This window comes from Equus caballus, chromosome 20 (assembly GCF_041296265.1).
Source record: "Equus caballus isolate H_3958 breed thoroughbred chromosome 20, TB-T2T, whole genome shotgun sequence".
Lineage (NCBI taxonomy): Eukaryota > Metazoa > Chordata > Mammalia > Perissodactyla > Equidae > Equus > Equus caballus.
The window spans coordinates 24,938,527-24,963,102 of NC_091703.1; the positions used below are offsets into that span (position 1 = coordinate 24,938,527).

A 24,576-nucleotide genomic window follows, 5' to 3' on the forward strand; every position below is an offset into this window, starting at 1 on the left:
TCTTCCTGTACTTTATATGTGGGATGCCTGCCACAGCATGGTGAGCGAAACAGTGCCATGTCTGCACCTGGGATCCGAACTGGTGAATCCTGCGCCGCGGAGAAGCGGAACGTGCGAACTTAACGGCTATGCCGCCGGGCCGGCCCTATATGGTTTCTAACAGACAAGAAAGAGGGCTTTTGTTTCCCTACATCATGTTGCTAAACTCACAGGCAGAATTTTGTTGAATTGTTAATATTGATGTTTTCAATTAACAAGGACCTCCTTAAACCGTTTTCTCCTACCATGTGACTCGTACTGATTCCAGAATGTGCAAGTGTTAGAATTTTATATGGTATTATCATAGGTTTTTAAGTGCATGCATGATTAATGGGTTAAATCTGCAATGTCAAATTTAATTTTCTGTCTTTTGTAAGTTAATAACATCAGATGGCAAATTATAATGCTAAACATTTTATAATTACTTTTTTTATTAGGCATAAATCTTTCGAAGCAGAGGGAGCTATAATAGTTTCATTCTGAAAGGAGAAATAAAAATTAGACCGTTTTTTCTTTTAAATTTGACACATACTAAAAAAATAAACAAATCACAAGGGCAATCCATCCAGTAAACTCTCCAAATGAAAGCTTTTAGCGATAAATTCTGTTTTAATTCATAGCTCTGAAAGCTATGTTTTGCTTTATTGAGTAGTTTTGGCCAAAAGTTGAAAAGTCTCTTCTGTCCTTTCTTTGTGAGGAAATGTTTTCTTGGTGATAAGTTTTTTCCATGGCACTCTTGAGTAAGTAGCTTCAGAAAGCACCGGGCACGTTAATTTTTTTGTGTTTCCTGAGATTATGACTGCCAACCATCCTCAATTTATTCATGTTGCCAAGACCCCATTTCTGACGTCTGCCAAAGGAGAGGACCTTTTGTGTAATAATGTTACCTTTTTTCATAGATCAATTTAATTCCCTCATTTAAAAAAAAAATGAACAAAATTGACCCCGGTTAGGCCTTTCATTCCATTAGCACTTACCAAGGGCGTTTCTTGAAAGATGAAATATAATATATTTATGACTTTGGATGCCTAGGAAATGAAAACAAAACATTTTGGTCATGAAAAAAGCTAGTAACCTAGCTGGAATTTGATAAAAAATACTTTAATCAGATTGTCTTATATCTGTGCCTTTAGTTCTCTTTACTTTAATCGTATTTGCCGTTAGTCCTGCTTTTTTCTTTTAAATAAATTATCAAACATGACTTTATTCAGCTTATTCTAATTTAGGAACTTCACTTTTTTATTACTTTCATTACTTGTCGTGTGATAGTTCCTCACCAGAGAAAAATATAGGTGAATTATTTATTCCCTTTTGCCTATCTTCCTTCTTTGAAGATAGTTTACGTAACGATTAAGGAATGAACAGATGGGTGGGTGTCACCAGTGGCATAAAATAATTGTTGCATTCTGGCCTTGCGTGTGGTTATAGGCATTTAAAGCTTTATGTGGTTTTCAAGGTGTGTCTGACAGAAAAGAAAGTATTAAAAGTTTAAAAATTGTCATCTTCTCACAAAACAAAGCAAAACAACTCAGATCAACCTGAGTACAACAAATTTGAAGTTTACTGGTAGGTTTTAACTTTGATCTAACAGACAGTCTTTTCAGCTTGATTTGAAGATATGGAATATGGCTTTAGGGACTTTTCTTTTTAGCATTGTCGTAGCATATGCTTTGCTAAGTAAAAAAAAATACATAAAAGAACTGGTGGTAAGTAGGCAATGATAACTCATCAAAAGTTCAAAGTGAGCATCTGGTATTCTTCCTTCTCCTGAACCTAATTTTTTTTTAAAGACTTAATTTTTTAGAATAGTTTTAGGTTCACAGTACAGTTGAGAGGAAGGTGTAGCAGTTTCCCATATGGCCCCTGCTCCCTCGCATGCATAGCTTACCCCATTATTAACATCCCCCAAAGAGTAGTACATTTGCTACAATTGATGAGCCTGCATCGACATACCATAATCACCCAAAGTCCATAGTTTATAGTTCACTCTTGATGTTGTACATTCTATGGATGTGGACAAATGCATAATGACATGCATCCATCATTGTAGTATCATATAGAGTATTTCACGGCCCTAAAAATCTATGTTCTGCCTATTCATCCCTCTGGACAACTCCCCCCGCAACCCCTGACAACCACTGATCTTGCTGCTGTCTTCATAGTTTTGCCTTTTCCAAATGTCATATAGTTTTCAAGTCCTTTCGGTAAATACCAAGGGGAGCATGATTCCTGGATCATATGATGAGTATGTTTAGTTTTGTAAGAAACCACCAAACTGTCTTCCAAAGTAGCTGTACCATTTTGCATTTTCACCAGCAATGAATGAGAGTTCCTGTTGCTCCATATCCTGGCCAGGATTTGATGTTGTCAGTGTTCCATATTTTGGCCCTTCTAATAGGTGTATAGTGGTATTTCATTGTTGTTTTAATTTGCATTTCCCTGGTGACATAAGATGTGGAGCATCTTTTCATATGCTTATTTTCCATTTGTATATCTTTGGAGAGGTGTCTATTAAGGTCTTTAGCTCTTTTTTAATTGGGTTATTTATTTTCTGATTGTTAAATTTTAAGAGTTCTTTGCATATTTTGAATAACAATCCTTTATCGGATGTGTTTTTTGCAAACATTTCCTCCCACTCTGTGGCTTGCTTCTCATTCTCCTGACATTGTATTTTTTTTTTTTTTTTTTTGAGGAAGATTACCCTGAGCTAAGTACTGCCAGTCCTCCTCTTTTTGCTGAGGAAGCCTGGCCCTGAGCTAACATTGTGCCCATCTTCCTCTACTTTATATGTGGGACGCCTACCACAGCATGGCGTGCCAAGCGGTGCCATGTCCTCACCTGGGATCTGAACTGGGGAACCCTGGGCCGCCGAGAGGCGGAACGTGCGAATTTAACTGCTAAGCCACCAGGCCGGCCCCCTGACATTGTATTCTGCAGAGAAGAACTCTTTAATGAAGTCCAGCTTATCAATGATTTCTTTCATGGTTTGTGCCTTTGATATTGTATCTAAAAAGTCATTATCATACCCACAGTCGTCTAGATTTTCTCCTCTGTTATCTTCCATACCTAATTTTTTGAAGTAAACTTTTTCATTAAAGTATAATACACATTCAGAAAAGTCAACAAATCCCAAGTTTACATCTTAATGAATTTTTATAAAGTGAATGCTCTCATGTACTCACTACTAAGATTTGAAAAATAGAACATTATCCACAGTCCGCAAGCTTCTCTCGTGTTTTGCACCAGTGATTCCCACCCCTGCCCTCCACCACACAGAAAGATAAACACTATTCTGACTTCTGTTATGATAGATTAGCTTTGCTTACTCTTCAACTTCATAAATATAGAATTCTACAGTGTATACTCTTATATTTGGCTTCTTTTGCTTTTCTTTGTGGAGTTTTCTAGGTATGCTTTTTGGTGAGGAAGAGTGGCCCTGAGCTAACATCTGTTGCCAATCTGCCTCTTTTTTTTTTCCCCCTCGAAGCCCCAGTAAATAGTTCTATATCCTAGTTGTAAGTCATTCTAGTTGTTCTGTGTGGGATGCCGCCACAGCAGGGCTTGAGAAGTGGTGTGTAGGTCTGTGCCCAGGATCTGAACCAGAGAGCTCCAGGCCCCTGAAGTGGAGTGCATGAACTTAACTGTTACGCCAGTCCGGCCCCAGTGGAGAGGTTTTTAATAATGCATTAATTTTCTTGAATAGGTAGAAGACTTGAGATTATCTACTTTTTCTTATATAAGTTTTGGTAAGTTGTGTTTTGTCCATTTCTTCTAAAACAATACATTTTTTCACCTCCAGAATTTTTTTATACCCTTGAGTTGCATTTGCAGTATCTGTAGGATCTCTACTGGTATTCTCTTTTCATTTCTGATTGTGATAATTTGATCTCGCCTTTATTTTTTCTTTTTTGTTAAGTTGTCTTGCTGGAGTTTATTAATTTTGTTAGTCTTTTTGAAGAACAAGCTTTGTTAAACTTACTGATTTTATGGCTGCTTTCTATTTAATAGACTTCTTGTTTTTTCTTTCCTTCTGTTTATAGGGATGGAGTAGGGATTAATTTGCTAGTTTTGTCAAACATCTTGATATGGATACTTAGATAATTAGTTTCCAAAAGCTTTTCTTCCTTATTAACATATGTCTTTAGGACTATAGATTTCCCTTGAAGCATGGCTGTGTTTGTATCCCCAAAATGTTACTATAATAGTTTATTTTTATTTAACTCAAAATATTAAAAAAATTTCCAGAGTGATTGTTTTTCTTGGACTCATTTATCGTTTAAAAGTATATTGATTAAGGGCCTGGCCCGGTGGCATAGAAGTTAAGTTCATGCACTGTGCTTTGGTGGCCTGGGGTTCACAGGTTTGGATCCCGGCCACAGACCTACACACTGCTCATCAAACCACGCTGTGGCAGTGTCCACATACAAAATAGGGGAAGATGGGCACAGATGTTAGTTCAGGGACAATCTTCCTCAAGCAAAAAGAGGAAGATTGGCAACAGATGTTAGCTCAGGGCCAATCTTCCCAAAGAAAAAGGTATATTGCTTAAGTTCTAACTATTTGGGGATTTTCTAATTTTCTTTTTGTTATAATTCCATTGTAATGGTAGCAGTTAGAGTACAGACTGATAGAGAATATACTCTGCGTGATTTCATAGCAGTTAAGGAACATACTCTGTATTATCTGTTGAGACTTGCTTTATGGCTCCGTATATGGTCACTTTTGGTAAATGTTCCATGTGTACTTTGAAGAAATACATTCTGAGTTATTAGGTACAGTGTTTTAAATATATCAATTAGATCTTTTTTCATTATGCTCTTGATATCGTCTATATCTTTACTGACTTTTTTTGTCCATTTGTTTTATCAGCTACTTGACAGAAATGTGTTTAAAAATCTCCACTATTGTGTGTGCACGTGTGTGTGCATGTGTGTGTGTATGTGTGTGCATACATATGTATTTATGCATGTGTCTAACAATGTATTTTCCTTTTGTTACTATCAGATTTACTTGATGTATTTTGAGACCATGTTATTCAGACCATGCAGATTTAAAATTACTACATCTTCTTCATTAATGAAATGTCTAATTTATCTCTAGTAATGCTTCTTAAAACTTGTCTTACATTATTACAGCTACACCAGCTTTCTTTCATTAGGGTTTACAGTGTATGTATTTTTTTCCATGCTTTTACATTCATTTCTGAATACGTATATTTCTAAATGTGTCTCTTGAAAACATCTGATGTTTTTGTTCAGATAATCCATCTTTGACTTTTAGTTTGAGTATTTAGTACATTTATATTTGATGTAATTATCAATTTATTTGGGTGAAAATCTACTCTGTGTCTGTTTTCTACTTTCCGCTTTTTCCTTTGTTCTTCTTTCTTCTCTCCTTTTTTGCCTGTTGTATTAATCGAGGTTTAAACGTTGCTCCATCTTTTTCCTCTCCCCATAGTAACTTGTTATTTATTCTTCTACAAGAATGGATCAGTTAAATATCAGGCCTGCCCTCTCTTTGCCATTAACAACATGGATTAGCACAATCAAGCCTCTAGAAATATTCAGTCAAAAAAAAGCTGTTTAACATTATTTGATCCAGTGATTGTCAAACTTAGTTGACAATGAAACACTTTGGGGAGATTGGCAGGGCCTCTAAGAACACTGGCCCTCCTTGGGGAAATGCCCATGTAGAGGCTTGGTCAAGCTGCAGGATCTTTAGGTTTTTTCTACAGAAGTTATTTCTTGATGAACTTTGATAAAATTGTAGAGAATTTGGGATTATATAATAGGGCAGCAACCAGTGCCATCGTTCCTTTGTGGAGCCTGGAGTTTGAGAATCAGTCTCGGGGAGCATACGGTTAATACTGTTTCAGGAGGCTCCCCAGGAACATGCCCCTGGGAGCTGATAACCCGTGAAGCAGGGGTTGGTTAAAGGATCTGTGGGAAGGCCATACATTCGTGTATTACTTAGTTTCTCCCAGAAAACAGTCTGCATTCACTGCACTCCGTGGATGAGGGAGCTGGTGTTCAGTCTCCCACTCTGGCCATTAAATTTGGAGACTATCCGATTTTTGATACTATAAATTCCTAGTGAGTTAGTTCATGTTACCAAACCTACTTGGAAGAAGTTAAAACGTGCTCTGATGCTTTGTTGTTAACCTTAAGCCAGTTAACTATTGGAATCCATCTGCTAAAAGTGAAGCTGTTATTGGAATAGTTAATATTATGCCATTTTTCTTGACAATGATTAAATAGCATGCATCTGCTCACTCAGAAGAGCTATCAACTCATTAAGACACAGGTTAAAAAGAAAAGGAGGGAACAGTTAGATCACCTTTCCCAAGTGGATTTGCATTTGAAATAGGACTGTGAGGGAGAGGGTAATTCTTGGCCAAAAGAAAACATCTTTAATGGTAAAGTTTTGATACTGGTGTGCTTAATCAAACAATCTTCCCCTTCTCCCACCCTATGGGTGGGGCAGAAGGAAAAGGATGCATGATGGTAGATGATTTGAAAACAAGGTCTGATATTAGAAAGAAAAATATGATCACATAAATTGGAATCAAATTTTAGTCAATTTTCAGGCATTGTAAAACACATGCAATTCTGAGAATTCTAATCATCTCTTTTTTTTCCTTTCTCAGGTGTATCCTCTTTAAGTATTCAATTTGCCAAACTCCCAAAGGGATTAAAGCATTTAAATTTATCTAAAACCTCATTGTCACCTAAAGGTACAGTATATCTTCTTTACTTAACTTCATGTCTATAATATTTCTGCTGCACCATGCTACCTGAAATAGTTAGAATTATTATTCTGTTATGTATGTGCCTTTAACAATATGTATATTACAGTATGCTGGCAAGTTTAAGATAAAGAAATGATGTGATTTGAATTCTGGTTGTCTAAAGTGCTGTCAGAGTAGACAATGATTTCCAAATACACGTGCGATCTTTACCTTAGACGTTGAGTTGGGAAACACTCACTTGGCTGCCTCCTGTCTCCTGCCTCACATTCCCAGAGGCAACTGGTTGTGTTTCTCTTGGTTCATCCTTGGAAAAACAAGTCGACCTTTCCTGTGCCCCCTGCCCCAACACATGCTTACACACAGCTGTCAAATGGACTGTCTGCTCAGCAGAAAACTGTTGGGCCTAACCACTGAGTCCCCACTGTACCTCTACCTGTGTCTGGAAATTGCTTTTCCTTCCCCAGGTTCATTCCTGATGCCACTCACCCTTCTGTCATTTATCCAGTTGCAAATCAAATCCTGTCAGTTCCATGATTATTTTGCCACGTCAGCACCCCATGTAATATTTGAGAGATTCCTGCATACATCGTGCTTTTGGACAGCTTCGTGTTCTGCTCTGGTTGTCTGAAAAGCTTTTCTTTCATCCCCGAATACTCTTGAAGAGCTTCAGTTTATTTTATAAAACCTTCATCTGTGATCATGTCTTCTGAGACGTGTTCCCTACTCCAGAGGCCTCAACAGAATCAATTGCTCTTTCCTTTGTATTCTTTCTAGATCACATATCTAATGTTATGGTAAAAATACTGTGTCTTCCCTACTAGAAAGGGGCTCTCCTTGCGGCCTGTGCTTCTCTCATCTCTAGCTCTAGCACCTGGCACAGTGCCCAGACCACAGTGGGTGTTCAGTGAGAATTTTTTGAATTGAATAACTTGCCATCTCTTAAATATATCACTGTCTTTTGAAGAAGGCAGTATGTGTAGTGCTTAAGAGTGTCAGTTGTCAAGCCACATTGCCTAGGGTTGAATCCTAACTTTTCCACTTACTCTGAATATGCTTTTATAATCTCTTGGTTCCTCAGTTGCTTCATTTGTAAGATGGAGATGAGTTCTTCATCATAGATGGTAGCATTAAATGAGTTAATATAGATACAGTGCGGTTTTTGGCATAAAGGGCCGCCACCACCACCACCACCATCATCATTATCATCATTGTCGTCCTCTTGTGCTTTTATTTTTTGTGCTTGTGCTTTTATTTATGTGCTTTTATTTCAGCCTGGGACAACCTCAGTGTCCCCACCCACAAATTTGGGGAATTACTGCTCATCCTGTAAGATGCCGCTTCTATCTCACTTTCTCTTTGAAGCCTTCTTAGGCAGCCTCCTCTCCCTACACCTTACAGAATTCAATGCGCCTTTCTCTGTGTTCTGTCACACTTTGTAAATTCCTCTATTTTAGCACGTTTCCCATTGTATTTTGATTGTGTCCTATCCTGCAAGTTTCCAGACGGTAAGGGCTTGGCCTCATTCATCGCTGTGTCCCTGGCACATTGCAGGGTCTCACTGAATGTGTCATGGATACTTTATTCTGAACATACAGTTACACTAAGAAGGTTTTGAACTTGGGGTTAGTTTCATAAGTCTCATGATTTTATGTGCACACATTTGTACACACATTTAAGATTAAGGCATAAAAGTAAATTTTCAAAGGGAAAGATTTCCCCAGGAATCAATGTTTTCAGTCCTGGTGCCTGAAGCCATCTATAGCGCTTAAAGTTAAGTGTCATCCCTTGTGTTATCACTGTTGTAACTCAGCAGGTCAGTTTTATAAAAACTTTTTTTCTGATGCTTATCAATGTGTTACATATTTATAGTAAAGATTTCGAAGATACTGAAAAGTGTAAATAAGAAAGCAAAACTTACTTGTAATGCCAGTATGAAACCATTACAAGAATGTTATTATTGATAATTTGCCTATCCTTCCATACTGTTTCCTGTCTGTATGCAGTTTATTTATATACATACCAACAAACACACACTTGCATATATGGGATCATACTATGCTTATTATTACCTAAACATTTTTCCCCACATAGTATCTTATGATCACTTATGTCAGTAAACGCATGATCACCTTCAATGGCTACATGATATTCCAGCTTATGGAAAATGTTCCATAATTTATTTAAATAATCTGTTATCATACACTTAGATGATTTTTAATTTTTCAATAAATCAAACAATGTTAACATGACTTGTATATCTAATTATTGGTCATTTTTAAATTTCTTCTTTAGGATAAATTCCTGTAAGTGGAATTGCTAGATTGAAGAGTTTGCATCAGTTTTTAAAGTTTTTTTGATAGTTATTGTTAAGTTGTTTTCCAAGTATTTTGTACAAATCTCTTCACACTCTCACTGGATATTATTCTCCTTTATCGTTGTTTATCAAGCGCATAAGCAAAAGTGTTGTGATATTTAAATTTTAGTTTCCTCAGTTATTGCTTAGGTAACTTTTTCTGCCTTGTTCCTTCGTCATTTGTATTTCTTTTGGAGGAAACTGCTAGTTTCCATCTTTTGTTACTTCTCTATTTACAATGCTGATCTTTTTTCTTAATTTATACAAATTCTCTACATATTAAAAATATTAATAATTTATCAAGTGGTCCAGGTCTAACTTTTTTAAGATAAAAGTGGTTTAAAAAAAAATTTTTGATATATTTATTTATTTATTACTGTAAAGCAAATAGAGGGATGTGGTGATCATTTATCCTTCCAAGGGTAAGATTTGGTTCTCAGGTGCCTCAGTGCCACCACTCACTGATGTCCCTCTCCCTCCTTGTGATGAGAGTAGGGGGTACCACAGGCAAAGCCAGGGTCCTGGGCTTCCTTGTGAGTGAGGACAGTACCACCTTTGCTCTACTCTTCACAAAGAAAGGGTATCACATTTATCTCTTCCCTGCAGTAAAATATGTGTTTGGAGAATTAATATTGTCTTATAACATGTGACTCAAAGAATTTGTCACCCTTCCTAAGATGTTGAAATGTTGCGTTTTTTTAAAAATTGATTTCTTGAAGGCTTTCTTGCAGACTTTCACATAGGATCTGAGACGTTTGCAGGTTCAAACTAATTCAGATTAATTTTGAGTTTTAAGCTTTTGCTGAGTTGGACTAACTTTTATATTTTTGTTCTATGAAAACATTTATATTCGTGGCTCTATAATTCAAGACAGATTTTGTTTTTTCAATATTCCCATGACATCTATACTATCTCCAAATACCCTTTTTCTTCCTCAGATGTTAGCTAAATGATAGTTTTCTGGATTTCTAGTAAATGTCCTGCTGGTTGCCAGATTATGTCAATGCAGGGCCATCTGGTACCACCTTTTTCCAGCTGTAAACACTCCGATAATAAATACAAAGAACAGACAAAATCACTAGACAGCCAGAATCAAGGATGGCATGCAAATGTGTGTTTAGTTTGGGTTGTAAGAGCCCAGATTTTTTCTGTCCTATATTTTTGTAATTTCCTGCTATTAGTGTACTTATTAACACAGGCCTGTTGTGAATGTAACCTCAAGAGGTGGGAGAGGAAATCCTTCATTCTGTTTCAGTAGCATGAAGCTTAGCTGCTGCTAACATGATTCTCTCTTGATTCTATTCAGATGTTGACCAACTGCCAAGTGCCAGCACTTGTCAAGGAGCATTTTGCTGTCAAGACTAATTTGACCTTCTAATTTTGAAATTTATTCATTGAGTTTTGTTATATACCTCACTGAGAAAATGATTTTACAAATGATTTTCTTGATGACAATCTGGTGTTTTCCATTATGTTGTGGACTCAATTATTCCATTACAAAATGCATTAATACTATTAATAACAGGACAAACTGAAGGAAGATTGATCATTTAGACAATCAGAGAAGTTACCTCAAGAAATTAACCTTTTCTAGAGGCCATTGAGGGTTCCTTTTATCTAACGTAATTAATCAAATCTCCATCCTTTTCATTGCCAAGTTCTTGTTTCTTACCTTGTTGATAGTACTGACCTCACTGGATTGTGATTATTGGGCTGCCTGTGTCTCCCACTGGACTGGCTTTTAGAGGGTAAGATAGTATTCCCTGGGTCTCAGAAGCCTATGCCTGGTACACAGGTGACTTTCAATAAAGATTTGTTGCATTGAATAAATATTCTTATGTAGCACTGACTTTTCATCCTGGAATTTACTTAGTTTCCTTCCTGATGATCTTTGAACTTTTTGAGGGCAAAGAATGGGTCTTATTTACATGTCTCCCAATCCCCAGCATTTTAGAAACATTTTATGAGCAGTTAATAAATGTTGAGTTGATAGCTAAGAAATTCTTCTTTGTACTTAAGTAAAACATCTTTCACACTGCCCCTCTGTCTCTTCTGTCTACATACCCAAATGCGCACTCATCTTTGAGAGATGGCTCAGTAGCCTTTGTTAGACACACACTGGAGTCGGTTCTTTGTAACTGTTCAAAGCTGGAGGATAAGATAATATCAGTACCACACACCTTCCTGAGTACCGCACACCAAACACCTAAACTGCTCTAGTGCAGGACTGTGTTTATAACCCTCAGGTTTTTTCTTGGAGCGCCCTCATTAGATCCTGCTGCCGTGACCAGTTCTGGCTCTCACTGGCAGGCCTGACCCTGACCTCTTATCTGGATGAAGGCTCTGTCCAAGGTGGACAAAAACCCCCTTTCCTGTTTCTCTTTAGGGTGGTAGAGTCAGGCTGGAATATTCAAAAAGAATTTTACTAAAAAACAAGAAAAACAAAATAATTTATAAAAGTATACCCAATTTAGACATAGTCATATTTCCAAGATATACTAATTGGAACTGTAGCCTTTTAATAGAAACATGAAGAACTTTGCTATACCCCACGTCCCTGTTTTCTTAAGAATCATCATCAGTGATATTGTGTGTATTGACCTCTTTGAATCCCAGTGAGTGACCAGACTCTTGTGGGCTCCTATTTTGTAGTCACACATCTCCTAGAGCCTCTGCTCCCCCATGAAGAAGTGGCCTGATGAAAATTCACCCACTACAAAGCCTTGATTAGCAGGCCTGTTTCAATTACTATTACCCACGTATAAGAGAACATAGCTCTCTCTTCACAGAATAATCTTTTTTTCCCTCTTTTTTCTCCCCAGATCCCCCCAGTATATAGTTGTATATTTTAGTTGTGGATTCTTTCACAGAATAATCTTGTCCTCCTCATATATTCATTCTTTGCTTTCTGAGATGGTATTAACAGTTTAGTTCAGTTGACTTTAACTTGAGCCATTAATGTTATGTATGTAAATAGTATATAGAGTGTCAAAATGATCACTTTTTCTTTTTAATTGCTTCTTACATTGTGTATAGATCATTTTCTCACTCTTTGTAAAATCCATTTCAGTCTAAAATTTTCCTTGAATCTACTACCTTAAGTAGAGCAGTGCATTCCTGTATTAACTTCCAAGTACTTTAAATAGCCTAAAGTATCTGAATTTGCACCTGCATCATTTCAATACTATATGCTAAGTCAAGAATTGCCTGGCAGGATTAAGAAAAGGGTAGAAATGATCAATTAGATTGCTTTAAAATCCTGTCCATCTACATCAGAAGAAGTGGAGCAAAATGAAGCTGATCCATTTCTTTCTCCTAAGAGAGACGGTTCTGTCTGTGACTAACCTGTTCTTCCTGAGGGGATGTCAAAAAAAGGGCAATCATAGTGCTACCTTTTGGGGACAGTGCTTATGGTTAACCTCAGTCCTGCAATTTGAGGGGACTGCTGGGCCATTTATAGAAACTCACAAGCCTCATTTTGTTTCCTGGAGTGGAAATTGAGCCTGGATCTTCTCGTTGTTGCAGGGGTGAATAGCCTTTCTCAGTCACTCAGTGCCAACCTGTTGACTGCCACCACCCTTACCCACCTAGACCTCTCAGGGAACGTCCTGCGTGGAGATGACCTCTCGGTAGGTTTTCCTTTCCTTTATGCCATCTTCAAAGGAGCTGGAATAATTTCTCAACATGGCTTTCTAACTTATTTCCCTGCATATCCATTTATCATAACACCTTAAAAATCATTTTGTTATGAGCTTATGAAGTGTTTTAGGGAAAAATTCCGGAGCCTTCCTAAATTAAACATAGTCTATCAATAAGTCTGTCTCCCCCCACTCCCCCCATCCCACTTAATGTTGCTGAAGTTTAAATTCTCTTTGGAAATACTTTTTCTGAAGAAATTTCTTTCTTCATTATAAAACATTATTGTACCTGTTAAAATTGCCTGATAAGAAAGATTGGAAATGTAAATGGAGTTATTTCATCACTCAATAATATTGTTGGGAAGAATGGTGGGTTTTTTATAGTTTGCGATTGAAAGGAGATATTGGGCTAAACTCCAGTCCTGGGCTGTTTCATGAATGTAGTAGGGAGAAGGGGGAGTTAGGAGTAAACTGGGACAGCTCTTTAAAATTTGTGTGAAGGCAAAAAGTTTCCCCTCATTTGTAGCAAGATTATTCATGCACCTGAATCAGTAATATAAATGTTTGGCAGAACTTGATCCAGTGAATTAGGTATCATCTCATTACTAAATGTGGTGAGTGGTCCCCCTCTGGTCACCATAATGGCATTTAGAGGAACTGCTCCCTTACCAGTAGGCCTACAGCAGGCGGACATGTTCGAAGGACCTTAGTTTGCATTCCACTGCTTTATGGGGGTGAAAAACACTGTGAAATTTATTCTCATTTCTCTCCTGTTTTACTTTCCATGTAAAGCAGGGAATGTTGCCAAAGTCCTTTTTGTAGATTTTTCCCTCTCCCTCACACTTGAAATCATTTCAATAATACTTGTTTTCTAGTACGCTATGACTTTTCAACACATTGTCCAATTTTAGTCACCACCTTCTCTGATGATTCATAAATGTCCTCCCTCCCCAGATGAAACAAACAAGGAGTCCGATGTGAACCACCAAAACGTTACAGTGATGAACTAGAGGAACAGAAAGAGGGATAAAAGAAGAGCCTGAAGATTATATAATAAGACTCTGCTAAAATAGGGGCATTAATAGTCATTCAAGATGGCAGAGTAGCCCAGGATTTTTTCCCCATCCAGGGGTGGGTCTTGTCCCAGCTTGCCTCTGAGGAAGGGGAAGTGGAATGAAGAGGCCTGAGTGAGAGTGGGCTTCTAGCCCTGGGCAGGCTGAGGTTCTGGGAGCCATGCAGCAGGTGCAAGGAGGGGCTCTCCAGGCCCTGTGCCTGCAGAGAGAGCAGCCTAGCAGGGCCTGTCTCTTTGGAGAAGTGTTGGCCAAGTAGGGACTTATCACCATTTGAGGGTGATTAGAGCTCCCCTAGCTGGTGGCCAGGAGTAAAACAGTGCCAGACAGAGACAGAGAAGCAGTGAGATCTTCATGAAAGTGAGAACAAAATTATTCTTCTGAATCAGCTTCCCTTAATACAGTCTGTTCTGTGTATCTGGTCACTCTGAAGTGATGTACAGGCTGATCTTTTGCTCTTCTGAATTCCTGGGTAGAGAGGATATTTCTCAAGCATCACGTAACTAAGCTGCTACACTTAGGAGTCTCTGCCGAGGACTAGGACCGTGTCAGTATTAAGTTTGTCTTTGCAAGTATCTCATGGCATCCAGGGAATCAAAAGAGAATTTAGCTATTTACCCGGTGACAGGAGCTTGGACTCCATTGGTGGACTCTGGTGTTGCCACTCACACAGGACGAATCGAGAAGAACAGAGAGTTGTTAATTTTATTGTTTTGATGGCCTTGCATGGGGGGTTGGGGAGAGTTTAGGCAGTGTGACCTCCTGAAACCTGAAGTGTCTTTGCTATATGTGAAATTACAAAAACAAACTAATAGTGCTGTCAGGCCCTACCTTGTTAGATTTTGGAAGTAACTAAAAATAGAAAAATCATTGTGTTGGATAGAAGAGGGTATAGCCTGAGACTCTCAAATTCACATTAGTGGTTCCTCCAACACTTTCAGCAGTGATTAGCATTTTGATAGGGTGACTGCAATTCAGGTGGTATTTCAATCTCAGCAATTAAAATTAATTAGCACTGTTCCAAAATTGTATAATAAAAATGGAGCTCATCAGGAAAACGAAGCCATGTTGTAATAAAAAGGGGGTTTGGTAGCCAAGATCCCATTTGGCCTTGTTTTTTTTAACTTAAACATAATTTTATTTTAAATATTCTTTGGATTTTTGCTCCCAGCGAAGGTAATGCAATGACAGAAAATTCTGCAAATCCTCTTGGGAAGAGTAGAAAATGATTCTAGGAGGATTTGGGCAATTTCATTTGAAAATATTAGCTTGTATTGTGTGTGTGTGTATGTGTTTCTAAATCCTAATTTGTTTTTGTTTTTGATTTCAAGTACATGTACAGTTTTTTGGCTCAGCCTAACGCCATTGCTCATCTGGACTTATCCAATACAGAATGTTCCCTGGACATGGTAATATTTTTTTATATTGCTCTGGGGGTCTTGAAACAGCTATTTAGATGGGATACAAGGGGCTTGCTTTCTAATAAAATATTCTCTTAGCCCTATAAATATTTGAAAATAAGCGTGACTTGCTTTCTTTCTCAGGTCTGTGGAGCTCTTCTCCGTGGATGCCTTCAATATTTAGCTGTACTCAATCTCTCCAGAACTGTCTTTTCTCACCGGTATGGATTTATTCCTGCTTTCATTATCATCTAGGTGTGTCTTGCTCTCAGAGAAAGTTGCAGTGGTATGAGAATAGAATGATAAAGGGCGAAATATTGCACATGGAAGAAGGAGACAAATTTAAACCATTATCTATGAATATTAAGGCTTGAAAGTTCAAGTTTTTGTTATCTTTTTTCACCAAAGGTTGATGTTCTTATCAATAGCTCTAGCCTGCCCGTGTGAACTATATAATAATGTACTGTTTCTCAGAAGCGGACAAGCACTCTCTCTTAATATGGTAAAGCCCTTTTAGAAACTTCTACAGGTATTTCTTAATGATGAACTTGGAATTAAGTATAAACTACCTATGGGGAGCAAAGAGAACAGTCATCCCAAAGCTCATGCATTTTACCTTTGGATGTGGGGGACTAGTCTAGGGACCTCACTTCTGCCCTGCTGACTTAGAATTGTTTGCAAAATGAGGCAGTAGATTAGAGCAGCAGGTGTTCACACAGAGCGGCAACTTAGAATGGGGAAAGGAATTATGAAAAGTACATGGGTCGTATAAACCTGGAATTCTGGGACCATCCGCTATATTAATACAGTTCAACACTTAGCACTTGTAATTATGACCACAAATCATAAGCAATATTTTGGTCATTATATGGTCATTTTAATAACATGGAAAATTGCTTAATATTAGAAATAGCTCCATTTTATTGGTTAACTTTTTAAAAGTTTTATGTAATCAAAGGGATAAGTCTCACTTATTTGGAAAATTCAGTTATTCAGCATGCTTTATTCTACAATTGCACCTCACAAATGAATTATTCTATATTTTAAAGTACTAATGGTCTGTTACTTCAACAGTGATGTAAATCTTTTCACAATAGGAAAAGTATGCCACAAGTACCTCAATCGAATAAGATCAGAGAGTGTAAAATCTAGGATGTAAAATAGTAGGAGAAGTTGAACATTGTCTAAGATACTTTATTCTGAGGGCCTTAGAGCATATTAACAGAGACCACTCAGTCAGCTCGTGTATTTGCAGGCAGCTTGTGAAGCCGTGCTTTGATGGAGCTGGAATTGACTGAGGAGCTGAGCTGGAAGATGATATCATAGACTGTGAAGAGTTTTGTGTCATCAACTCTTTTGAGATCACAATACTGTGTGTGCTGTGATGCCTGGCCTTGAGTAGAACTATTAGGCTTGTAGAGCAGAATTGTGCTAACAAATTGCCTTGCTTTCAAAGGAAAAGTTGTGATGAAACTGTTTAATACCCAGTGCCTTACCTAGATATAATCATAGAAAGCCTTTAGTAATTATGTTGAAATTGCTGCATTTACACAGAGTTGTGGATCGTTAGCCAGGCTATTCAGACTTCTGTTCACAGATAATTTCACAAATGTATCAGTCAGGAAAGGTCAGGTTGTTCTGCAGTAACAAATCATCCCCCCACCCCAACCCACCACCATCTCCCTGGCTTTCAGCAATGATGATTTTTTTCTTTTTTTGAGGAAGATTAGCCCTGAGCTAACTGCTGTCAATCCTCCTCTTTTTGCTGAGGAAGACTGGCCCTGAGCTAACATCCGTGCCCATCTTCCTCTACTTTATACGTAGGATGCCTAACGCAGCGTGGCTTGCCACGAGGTGCCATGTCTGCACCTGGGATCCGAACCTGCGAACCCCGGGCTGCCGAGAAGTGGAACGTGTGCACTTAACCACTGCACCACCGGTCTGGCCCCTCGGCAGTGATGATTTTGTGACATGTCTCTTGTGGGCTGGCCACATTGTCTTCACTCTGGGAGGCAGAGCAGCCTCTCTCTAGAATGTTGACAGTCACATAGCAGAGGAAAAAGAATCATGGTAGTGCAAGTACTGGCTGGTAAAACTTCTCTTGGGAGGTCACACATGTCACTTCTGCTAACATCCCATTGGCCAAAGGGACTTGCACGGCCAAGCCTGCCACCAGTGGGGTGACAGAGCATCCTGCCTCAGAAAGGGGCAGTGAATATTTGCAAACACTGGAAGAGTTAACACCGTGACAGACTAACAGGAGGAGAACTATATTCAAAGAATAATTTAACAACATTTGCTCATCAAAAAATGAACAGGAATATACAAGCTTATATTATATTGTTCTACTATCTGGACCCAGAGTTGTTTGAAACGTCTAATATATATTCCACCAGAATTCTCTTTTCTCTTAAATTTCTTTCTCGTCTTTTTAAATAAAGATTCTGATTGCTTAGATATTTCTTCTCAACTAGCCTGAAATTGTCCTGTTTTAAAAGCTTTTTCAAATATTGAAAGGTTTCCCTGGATCTCTGTATAGTAAATGTTGTTGAATATTACGTGGTTGAGCTAGACCACTAAGATGGCCTCTGCTGTGAGAGTCTGTGAATCCTCCGCAGAACAGGAATGACTGCCAGTAAATGAGTGTTTACTACGCATCAGGCTAAGTGCTTTGCTTATGTGGACCTATTCAGTCCTTCCAATGATCCTGTCAGATAGAACAAAACAAGCAAAGAGTTCACATTCCAACTGTGACTCTGGAATCTTGTTTTCTCAAACCCTCGTACTGTGGTGTTGACTGCCTTCTTGCTGAGCTGTATAATTTGATCCACTAACTTCCCGCTGTAGTAGCATGGAGCTTATAGCCATTTCCTTTTGGAGCTTGTCTTTAACTATTCTAATATTTGGCCTGAAATTATTAGATCTGTGGTATGGGTATAAGACCTGAGCAGGATATTTGTCATGCAGGCTTCATGCCAGTCAGACTTTCTTTCTTTCTTTCTTTCTTTTTTGCTGTTGTTTTTTTTGAGGAAGATTAGCCCTGAGCTAACTGCTGCCAATCCTCCTCTTTTCACTGAGGAAGACTGGCCCTGAGCTAACATCCACGCCCATCTTCCTCTACTTTATATGTGAAACATCTACCACAGCATGGCTTGCCACGCGGCGCCATGTCTGCACCCGGGATCCGAACCGGCAAACCCCGGGCCGCCGAAGCGGAACATGCGCACTTAACCGCTGCCTCACTGGGCCGGCCCCCAGTCAGACTTTCCATGCTGTTCCTCAGCTTGACATCAGGTCACAATCTTGTTGCATCTGAGACTTACTGCATCTGAAAATATTGCCAGATGCACGTAGCGATCCTTAACATTCGATGCCACTCAGTGGGAAAGCTCTTTAAATTGATGAGAAATATACATCTTCTTTGACCTCTTATTTCTTAAAAATCCAAACATGGAGTTTTCTAAAGATCTAGGGATAGAACACAATGAGTTCATGGGCTACGAAGAATAGGAATAAAATATTATAAAGACTTAACAGGATATCTTAGCTTCTCTCACATCATTCCTTTAATTGTGTTGAATTAATTTATTTAGGTTTCAGGCATTTTGTTTCTTTTTACCTTTAAATTTCTACTGAAAATGTAACTGATTCACGGCTTATTTCACAGTGAGTGACGATGGATAGTTTTGTCAATTTGGAAGCGGGGCGCTCAGAGGGACGGGTAACTGCTGGTGTGACTTGTGTGTTTTGTTTTGCAGGAAAGGAAAAGAAGTACCCCCGTCTTTCAAGCAGTTTTTTAGTAGTTCTCTGGCTCTGATGCAGATCAACCTTTCAGGCACAAAACTATCTCCTGAGCCCTTAAAGTGAGTGGTTAGTTCATTTTCTCCAGACCTTTTAAAGTTCAATTTGTTATTATGAATGTGCTTGAGGGAAGGGAAAAAGACGCATAATCCTGAAGCAGACAAGGCGGCTGAAAATGCCTTTTTATTATGAGCACAAAAGGAAATGAAAATCTTTTTGAGTACATTGTACATTATTGATATTATTGCATCTTCTGTGAAAAAAATAGCTTTCTTTGGTTTGTGACTTTGGTAGTAGTCACTGATCTTCTATAAAAGTTTTGTTCCCAGGTGCCATTGCCTTTATATCAATCTCTGTTCAGTTCATTTTAGGTATATTTGTGTGTGTGTGTGTGTGTGTGTTTTAACCAATATTTATTCGAAATGTTTCTACTAACAGTAATAGTCAAACTCTATACACATGTGTATACAACAGAATCAACTTTTAGGTGCTTTGGTTTCTGAGTTATCCAGGTCAGTATAGATCATCCGTTTGGTATTTTTACTTGGCAGCCAACTTATATTATGGGTTAATGTCCGTAGTGTTGGTATAGTGGTGAAGTTCAACTTTTTAGCTAAATTAAAGTTTAAGAATAATTTGTTATACTTGAAATTTCTATTCACCATTCCCAGAAATAATAAAAAATTCAGTGTACATGGGCTATAGAATTAAATTTGCTTTGAGTCTAAAGGACATGTTTTCAAGTAGTTACGTATGTTGTCAGATATGCTCAGATGTATGCACAGATTTCTCCTTTCCCTAGCTAACATGTAAATCACCATTTAATTTTTCTTTTGTAATTTGTATGAAATGTTAAAATCAATGTCTGCTATTCATTTTGCTAGAAAATGAATCTTTAATTTGTAAATTGTCTTTTTTTTTTGAGAGGTGCAAAGCTCTTGATTACAGTATTTCACATAGTGTTGTGTGACTAAAACAATGGGTGCCTTTAAGAACAGTAGATCCAGTCAAGTGCTAAAATAAAACCAACAAAATCTTATAGCAGGGCTTTTTAAAAAAAAATATTGAATTAAAGTATTAGAGGTCTTTAAATGTCACAGCTGTGAATAGTAAAAGCCTCATGACTAGGCTGTTTGTATGGATATGAATAAGGCTATCAGAATCAATACTCTAAAGGGATTCCATTATAATTTAATCACACTTCTTTACTTATTCATTTGGCTAGTATTTATTGAGCATCTATAATGTGCTAGAGACCACAAGGGCACTACTGAGTAGTAAAGCAAAACCAGACCTAGTCCTTGCCCTCAGTGTATCAGTGAGAGATTAGCATTACCATGTTGAAAATAGTTTTAGTCCTAGGTACATGGTACTGTAACTTTTTCTTTCCTTTTTTTTCTTTTTGAGGAAGATTAGCCCTGAGCTAACATCTGCTGTCAATCCTCCTCTTTTTGCTGAGGAAGACTAGCCCTGAGCTAACATCCGTGCCCATCTTCCTCTACTTTATATGTGGGATGCCTACCACAGCATGGCTTGCCAAGCAGTGCCATGTCCGCACCCGGGAACCAAACCGGTGAACCCTGTGCTGCTGAAACAGAATGTGCGAACTTAACTGCTGCACCACCGGGCCGGCCCCTCTAATTCTTTTTTTTTTTAAGATTTTATTTTTTATTTTTATTCTGTTTTCTTTTTCTCCCCAAAGCCCCCTGGTACATAGTTGTGTATTTTTAGTTGTCGGTCCTTCTAGTTGTGGCATGTGGGATGAGCTCAGCATGGCTTGATAAGTGATGCCATGTCCTTACCCAGGATTCGAACCCGGTGAAACCCTGGGCCCTGAAGTGGAGCGTGAGAACTTAACCACTCGGCCACTGGGCCGGCCCCCTGTCTAATTCTTTTAATATTGTTGATCCCTCTTAAATGTAGAGTAGCTCTTCACTGGTTAGCGTAGTTGATTTTACAGAATATCCCATACCACAACAACACTGGATTTACTGTACTTTATTATAGCTATAAACTTATAAATGTTATACTTCAAAGTTATTTTGTGTTAAATCATGTGACCTGTTGTTATTTATATGGATGTTTAATAATGTAGTCTCTTCAGGTCTATGTTTTATTCAGTACAAATTTTAATGTGGGGCAAAAGACTTCACTGCTGAAGAGTCTGTAAACAAAATTCCGTATGTACCTTTAATGTGATACTATAATTTGAAAAGTCATCACAAAACTGAGGTGCTCGGGTTTACCTTTGAGGGGGTGGGGATGATAGGGAACTTGCAAAGCACTACCCTAAGCTAGACACCAATCTAGATGCTTATATAGAGACTGTCACCTGCGGTGTTGACTACAGTTGTGGGAGGGAGGGTATCATTATCTCTGTTTCACAGGTGAGGAAATTGAGGCTCAGAGAAGCTAAGTAATTTGTCAGAACTCACTGTCACAGATTGGGTTTCCTGGGAAGTAGACTTAGAGATGGAGATTAGCATGTAGGGTATTTATCAGGAAGTGCTCTTGGAATCCCCTCTGTGGAGGAGGAGGTGGGAAGAAAGCAGGATTGGACAGAGGGGATGCTGAAGGGAGACGCCTTCAAAATGAAGGCCTCTGCCAACCTCATGGGAGCTTTGTTGCTGGATTGGCCCTTCACAGAGCTGTCCTGAGTTGAGATAGGAGACTAGGCCTTTATACCCCTGTGTTGATCTGTCCTTGGGTATAGGCTGCCTCTGGAAAGAGATGTGACCTTGTTCAAGGCATTTTTTCTTCAGTGGAAGCAGTTCCCAAGGAGGACTGATAGCCAAGGGGGTTCTGGGAGGTGCGTACCAGTGGCCCCCGCTGCCCCACAGCTGACTCTGGCTCAGTACTGTTCCTAAGCACACACTTCGCTCCACTGCACCAAGAGCGCTGGAGGACACCTTTGTTTCTTAAAGGGTTGAGGAATAGTGGCCTTAAGAGAATAAGCTAAAGAAATGCGACTTCTTTTGAGAGTAACACTTTAAGTTTGGGTATAATAATATTTTGCAGAATTTTCCCTCTTAATTTGGGGTTCTTTGAAAGCAATACAAAGAATATAACTGCTTACTTCACAGTTATGTTTTTCCTTGGAGGCTGTTTTAGTCCATCTTAAAGTGTTTCAAGCGGCTTTAAAGAACATGGTGACACCGTTCCTTGGTGTTTCCTAAAACCTCCGGAATAGTGCAGTTCATGTGTGTCCCAAGGATGCTCCTTGCTCCAGTGTCACTCAGACTGGTTTTTAATTTCCTGTTTACTGCTCATTCTTGTTCTTTCGCTTTCTCTCCCCCTTGTCCCTTCTTCCTTCTGTCCTCCTGCCCTCCCTGCCACGTAGTACCCTTTCTCTCCGACCCCATATCCCTGGCCAAGTATTTTTAATTAACCTATTAAATGTGCTATTCCAGAATTACATATAGCATCACATATTTTCCCCACATAGAGCTGAGAAGTTAAATACAAATTCTTCTCTTAACCAATTTTGCACTAATGATTGAGGATCAAGAGGATAATTGTTAAGGCAGTTTTTCCATCACTGGGTTAAAAGAAATAACATATCTTGCTGTAGAATTTTTCCCCAGTGCCTGCTATGCTTTGTTATAGTTGTTCTGCTTTATTTCATTTTACTAAGGACAGTTTCTGTGGGTTATTTGTATTGTCTCATGAGTCTTTACCTCTTAATCATCGACCTTCTATAGTTAAATATCAGAAAGCACACCATTTGTTTTCTTGGTCTTAATCTACAAGTCAGAAAATAGGAAGAAGTCTCCTTCCATCTAAACCTTAGAAGAATACAACGTGAAATAATGTGGCTAAGTCCTAGAAACTCAGCATGTGTTAGAAATAAAAGGAACCTCTTTGGTAATGTCCTCACTCTCCCATTTTGCTGATGAGAACCTGAGACACAGAGAGAAAAAGATGTGCTTGAGACCACCCAGCTGTTAGTAAGAACCGGGACCTCTGGACTGGCCTTTTGGTTCTCAGTCCCAATCGATTTCAGCAGCTCATTACTACCCGCAAGAAAGAAAGGGAAAAAGCACTTTTTAGGAGAAGAAACAATTTATTAAGTAGTTGAACAGAAGCAAGCACAGAGATGAGATATGCCCAGCCTTTCTCATAGGACAGTGTCTTGGAATAAGGGGCTAGTGAGCTGGATTAAAGGCATGAGGAGCAAGGCACTGCCCTCCAGCTTTCTTCCTGCAGGGGTTGTTTTCATAGTTGGGAGCAGCCAAGCTCTTCTGCTCCACGCCCACTGCTGGGGTTCTCTCTCGGTGGATGAGGCCAGAGAACCACTGGGAGGGGAAAATCTCAGAGACTTTGCCGTGAAATAATTCCTTACCTTCCCACCTCACCCTTACCCTGGGGTATTTTTGGAGTATACTGGGTGCAGGTCTTTTTCCTTGGAACACTGAGAACAGGTAGTCAGCCCTAGGTAGCAGATGCCTCAGTTCTGCTCTCTAGTTCTTACTACTGTCTGCCTTGTATTATAGTTATTTACACACATACTTGTTTCCCTTGCTTGAGAGCAGGAGCCCTCTTGTGCTCATCTTTGTATTCCTTACAGGGCCTGCCTGAGGGCCTTGTGTCTTCTCAATGTAATTTTTTTTTTTGGTGGTGAGGAAAATTTGCTCTGAGCTAACATCTGTGCCAGTCTTCTTTTATTTTGTATGTGGGTCACTGCTACAGCATGGCTTGACAAGTGGTGTAGGTCTGCGTCCAAGATCCAAACCTGTGAACCCAGGCCACTGAAGCAGACTGTGCCAGACTTAACCACTATTCCACTGGGCCGGCCCGTCTCAGTGTAATTCAATGGATGTGTGTGCATGTGTGAAACTTATGTTTCAAGCCTGCTCAATGGTGTTGGATTTCATAGGACAGAGTCAGGAGAGTAGAATCAATTCACTCTCTTAGAGATATGAGATCCCAGTGATTAGTCCAGTCTCCTCAATCTGCTGATGAGAACATTCCTTTTGAGACGATGATGTGGTTTACCTTGTGACCAGCTAGTAGCCAGACACACAGGCAGGATGCTGAACTCACACTCAAGACCTGTTCCTTATTTCCGGTGCTGTTATACCCTTACCCATCCCTGCTCTGTAGGCCCTTTAATAAACCCATCTAGATATAACTTCACATCCTGGAATACTGTGGAGCCTGACTTCCTCACTAACATTCCTTAGGGAAAACCAGCTTTACTTTGCTATTATAATAACAATTGCCTAATAATATTCTAAACATTATTAAAGGTGTTCCCAGCAGATGCAGGTGGGAATTGATCTGTGATGAACACAATTTAATTTCAATGTGCAATTAGGTGTACTGTTGGTTTATTTGCATAGGAATAGCAATCCTGTCGGGTTTTGCATTTATGATGGATCTGCTCCGTGTCAAACAGAAGAATGTGCGCTGTCATTTTCTTCACTGCTGTTGGGAGGCAGAAATGCAGTTGGCATTTTAAAAAGTGAGATCGTTTTTGACCTGTGATTCAGAAAAGGCGTTCTTTTTTCTCTGGGCTTTATTCAGT

The 24,576-nt window shown here is 38.9% G+C and overlaps 1 protein-coding gene across 25 annotated transcripts in view; it reads left to right on the forward strand.

The window, feature by feature from the left end:
• CARMIL1 (capping protein regulator and myosin 1 linker 1) overlaps positions 1-24,576 on the forward strand; it is a 312,491-nt gene that overhangs the window by 173,215 nt on the left and 114,700 nt on the right. For all 25 annotated transcript variants that reach the window (XR_011429896.1, XR_011429897.1, XM_003363747.5 and 22 more), the window contains 5 exons: positions 6,686-6,772; positions 12,666-12,769; positions 15,180-15,257; positions 15,393-15,469; positions 19,007-19,111. Coding sequence is in view for 23 of the 25 variants with exons in the window: in XM_003363747.5 (XP_003363795.1) it covers positions 6,686-6,772; positions 12,666-12,769; positions 15,180-15,257; positions 15,393-15,469; positions 19,007-19,111 (451 nt within the window). In the remaining 2 variants the exon portion in view is untranslated. The remainder of the gene's footprint in view (positions 1-6,685; positions 6,773-12,665; positions 12,770-15,179; positions 15,258-15,392; positions 15,470-19,006; positions 19,112-24,576) is intronic.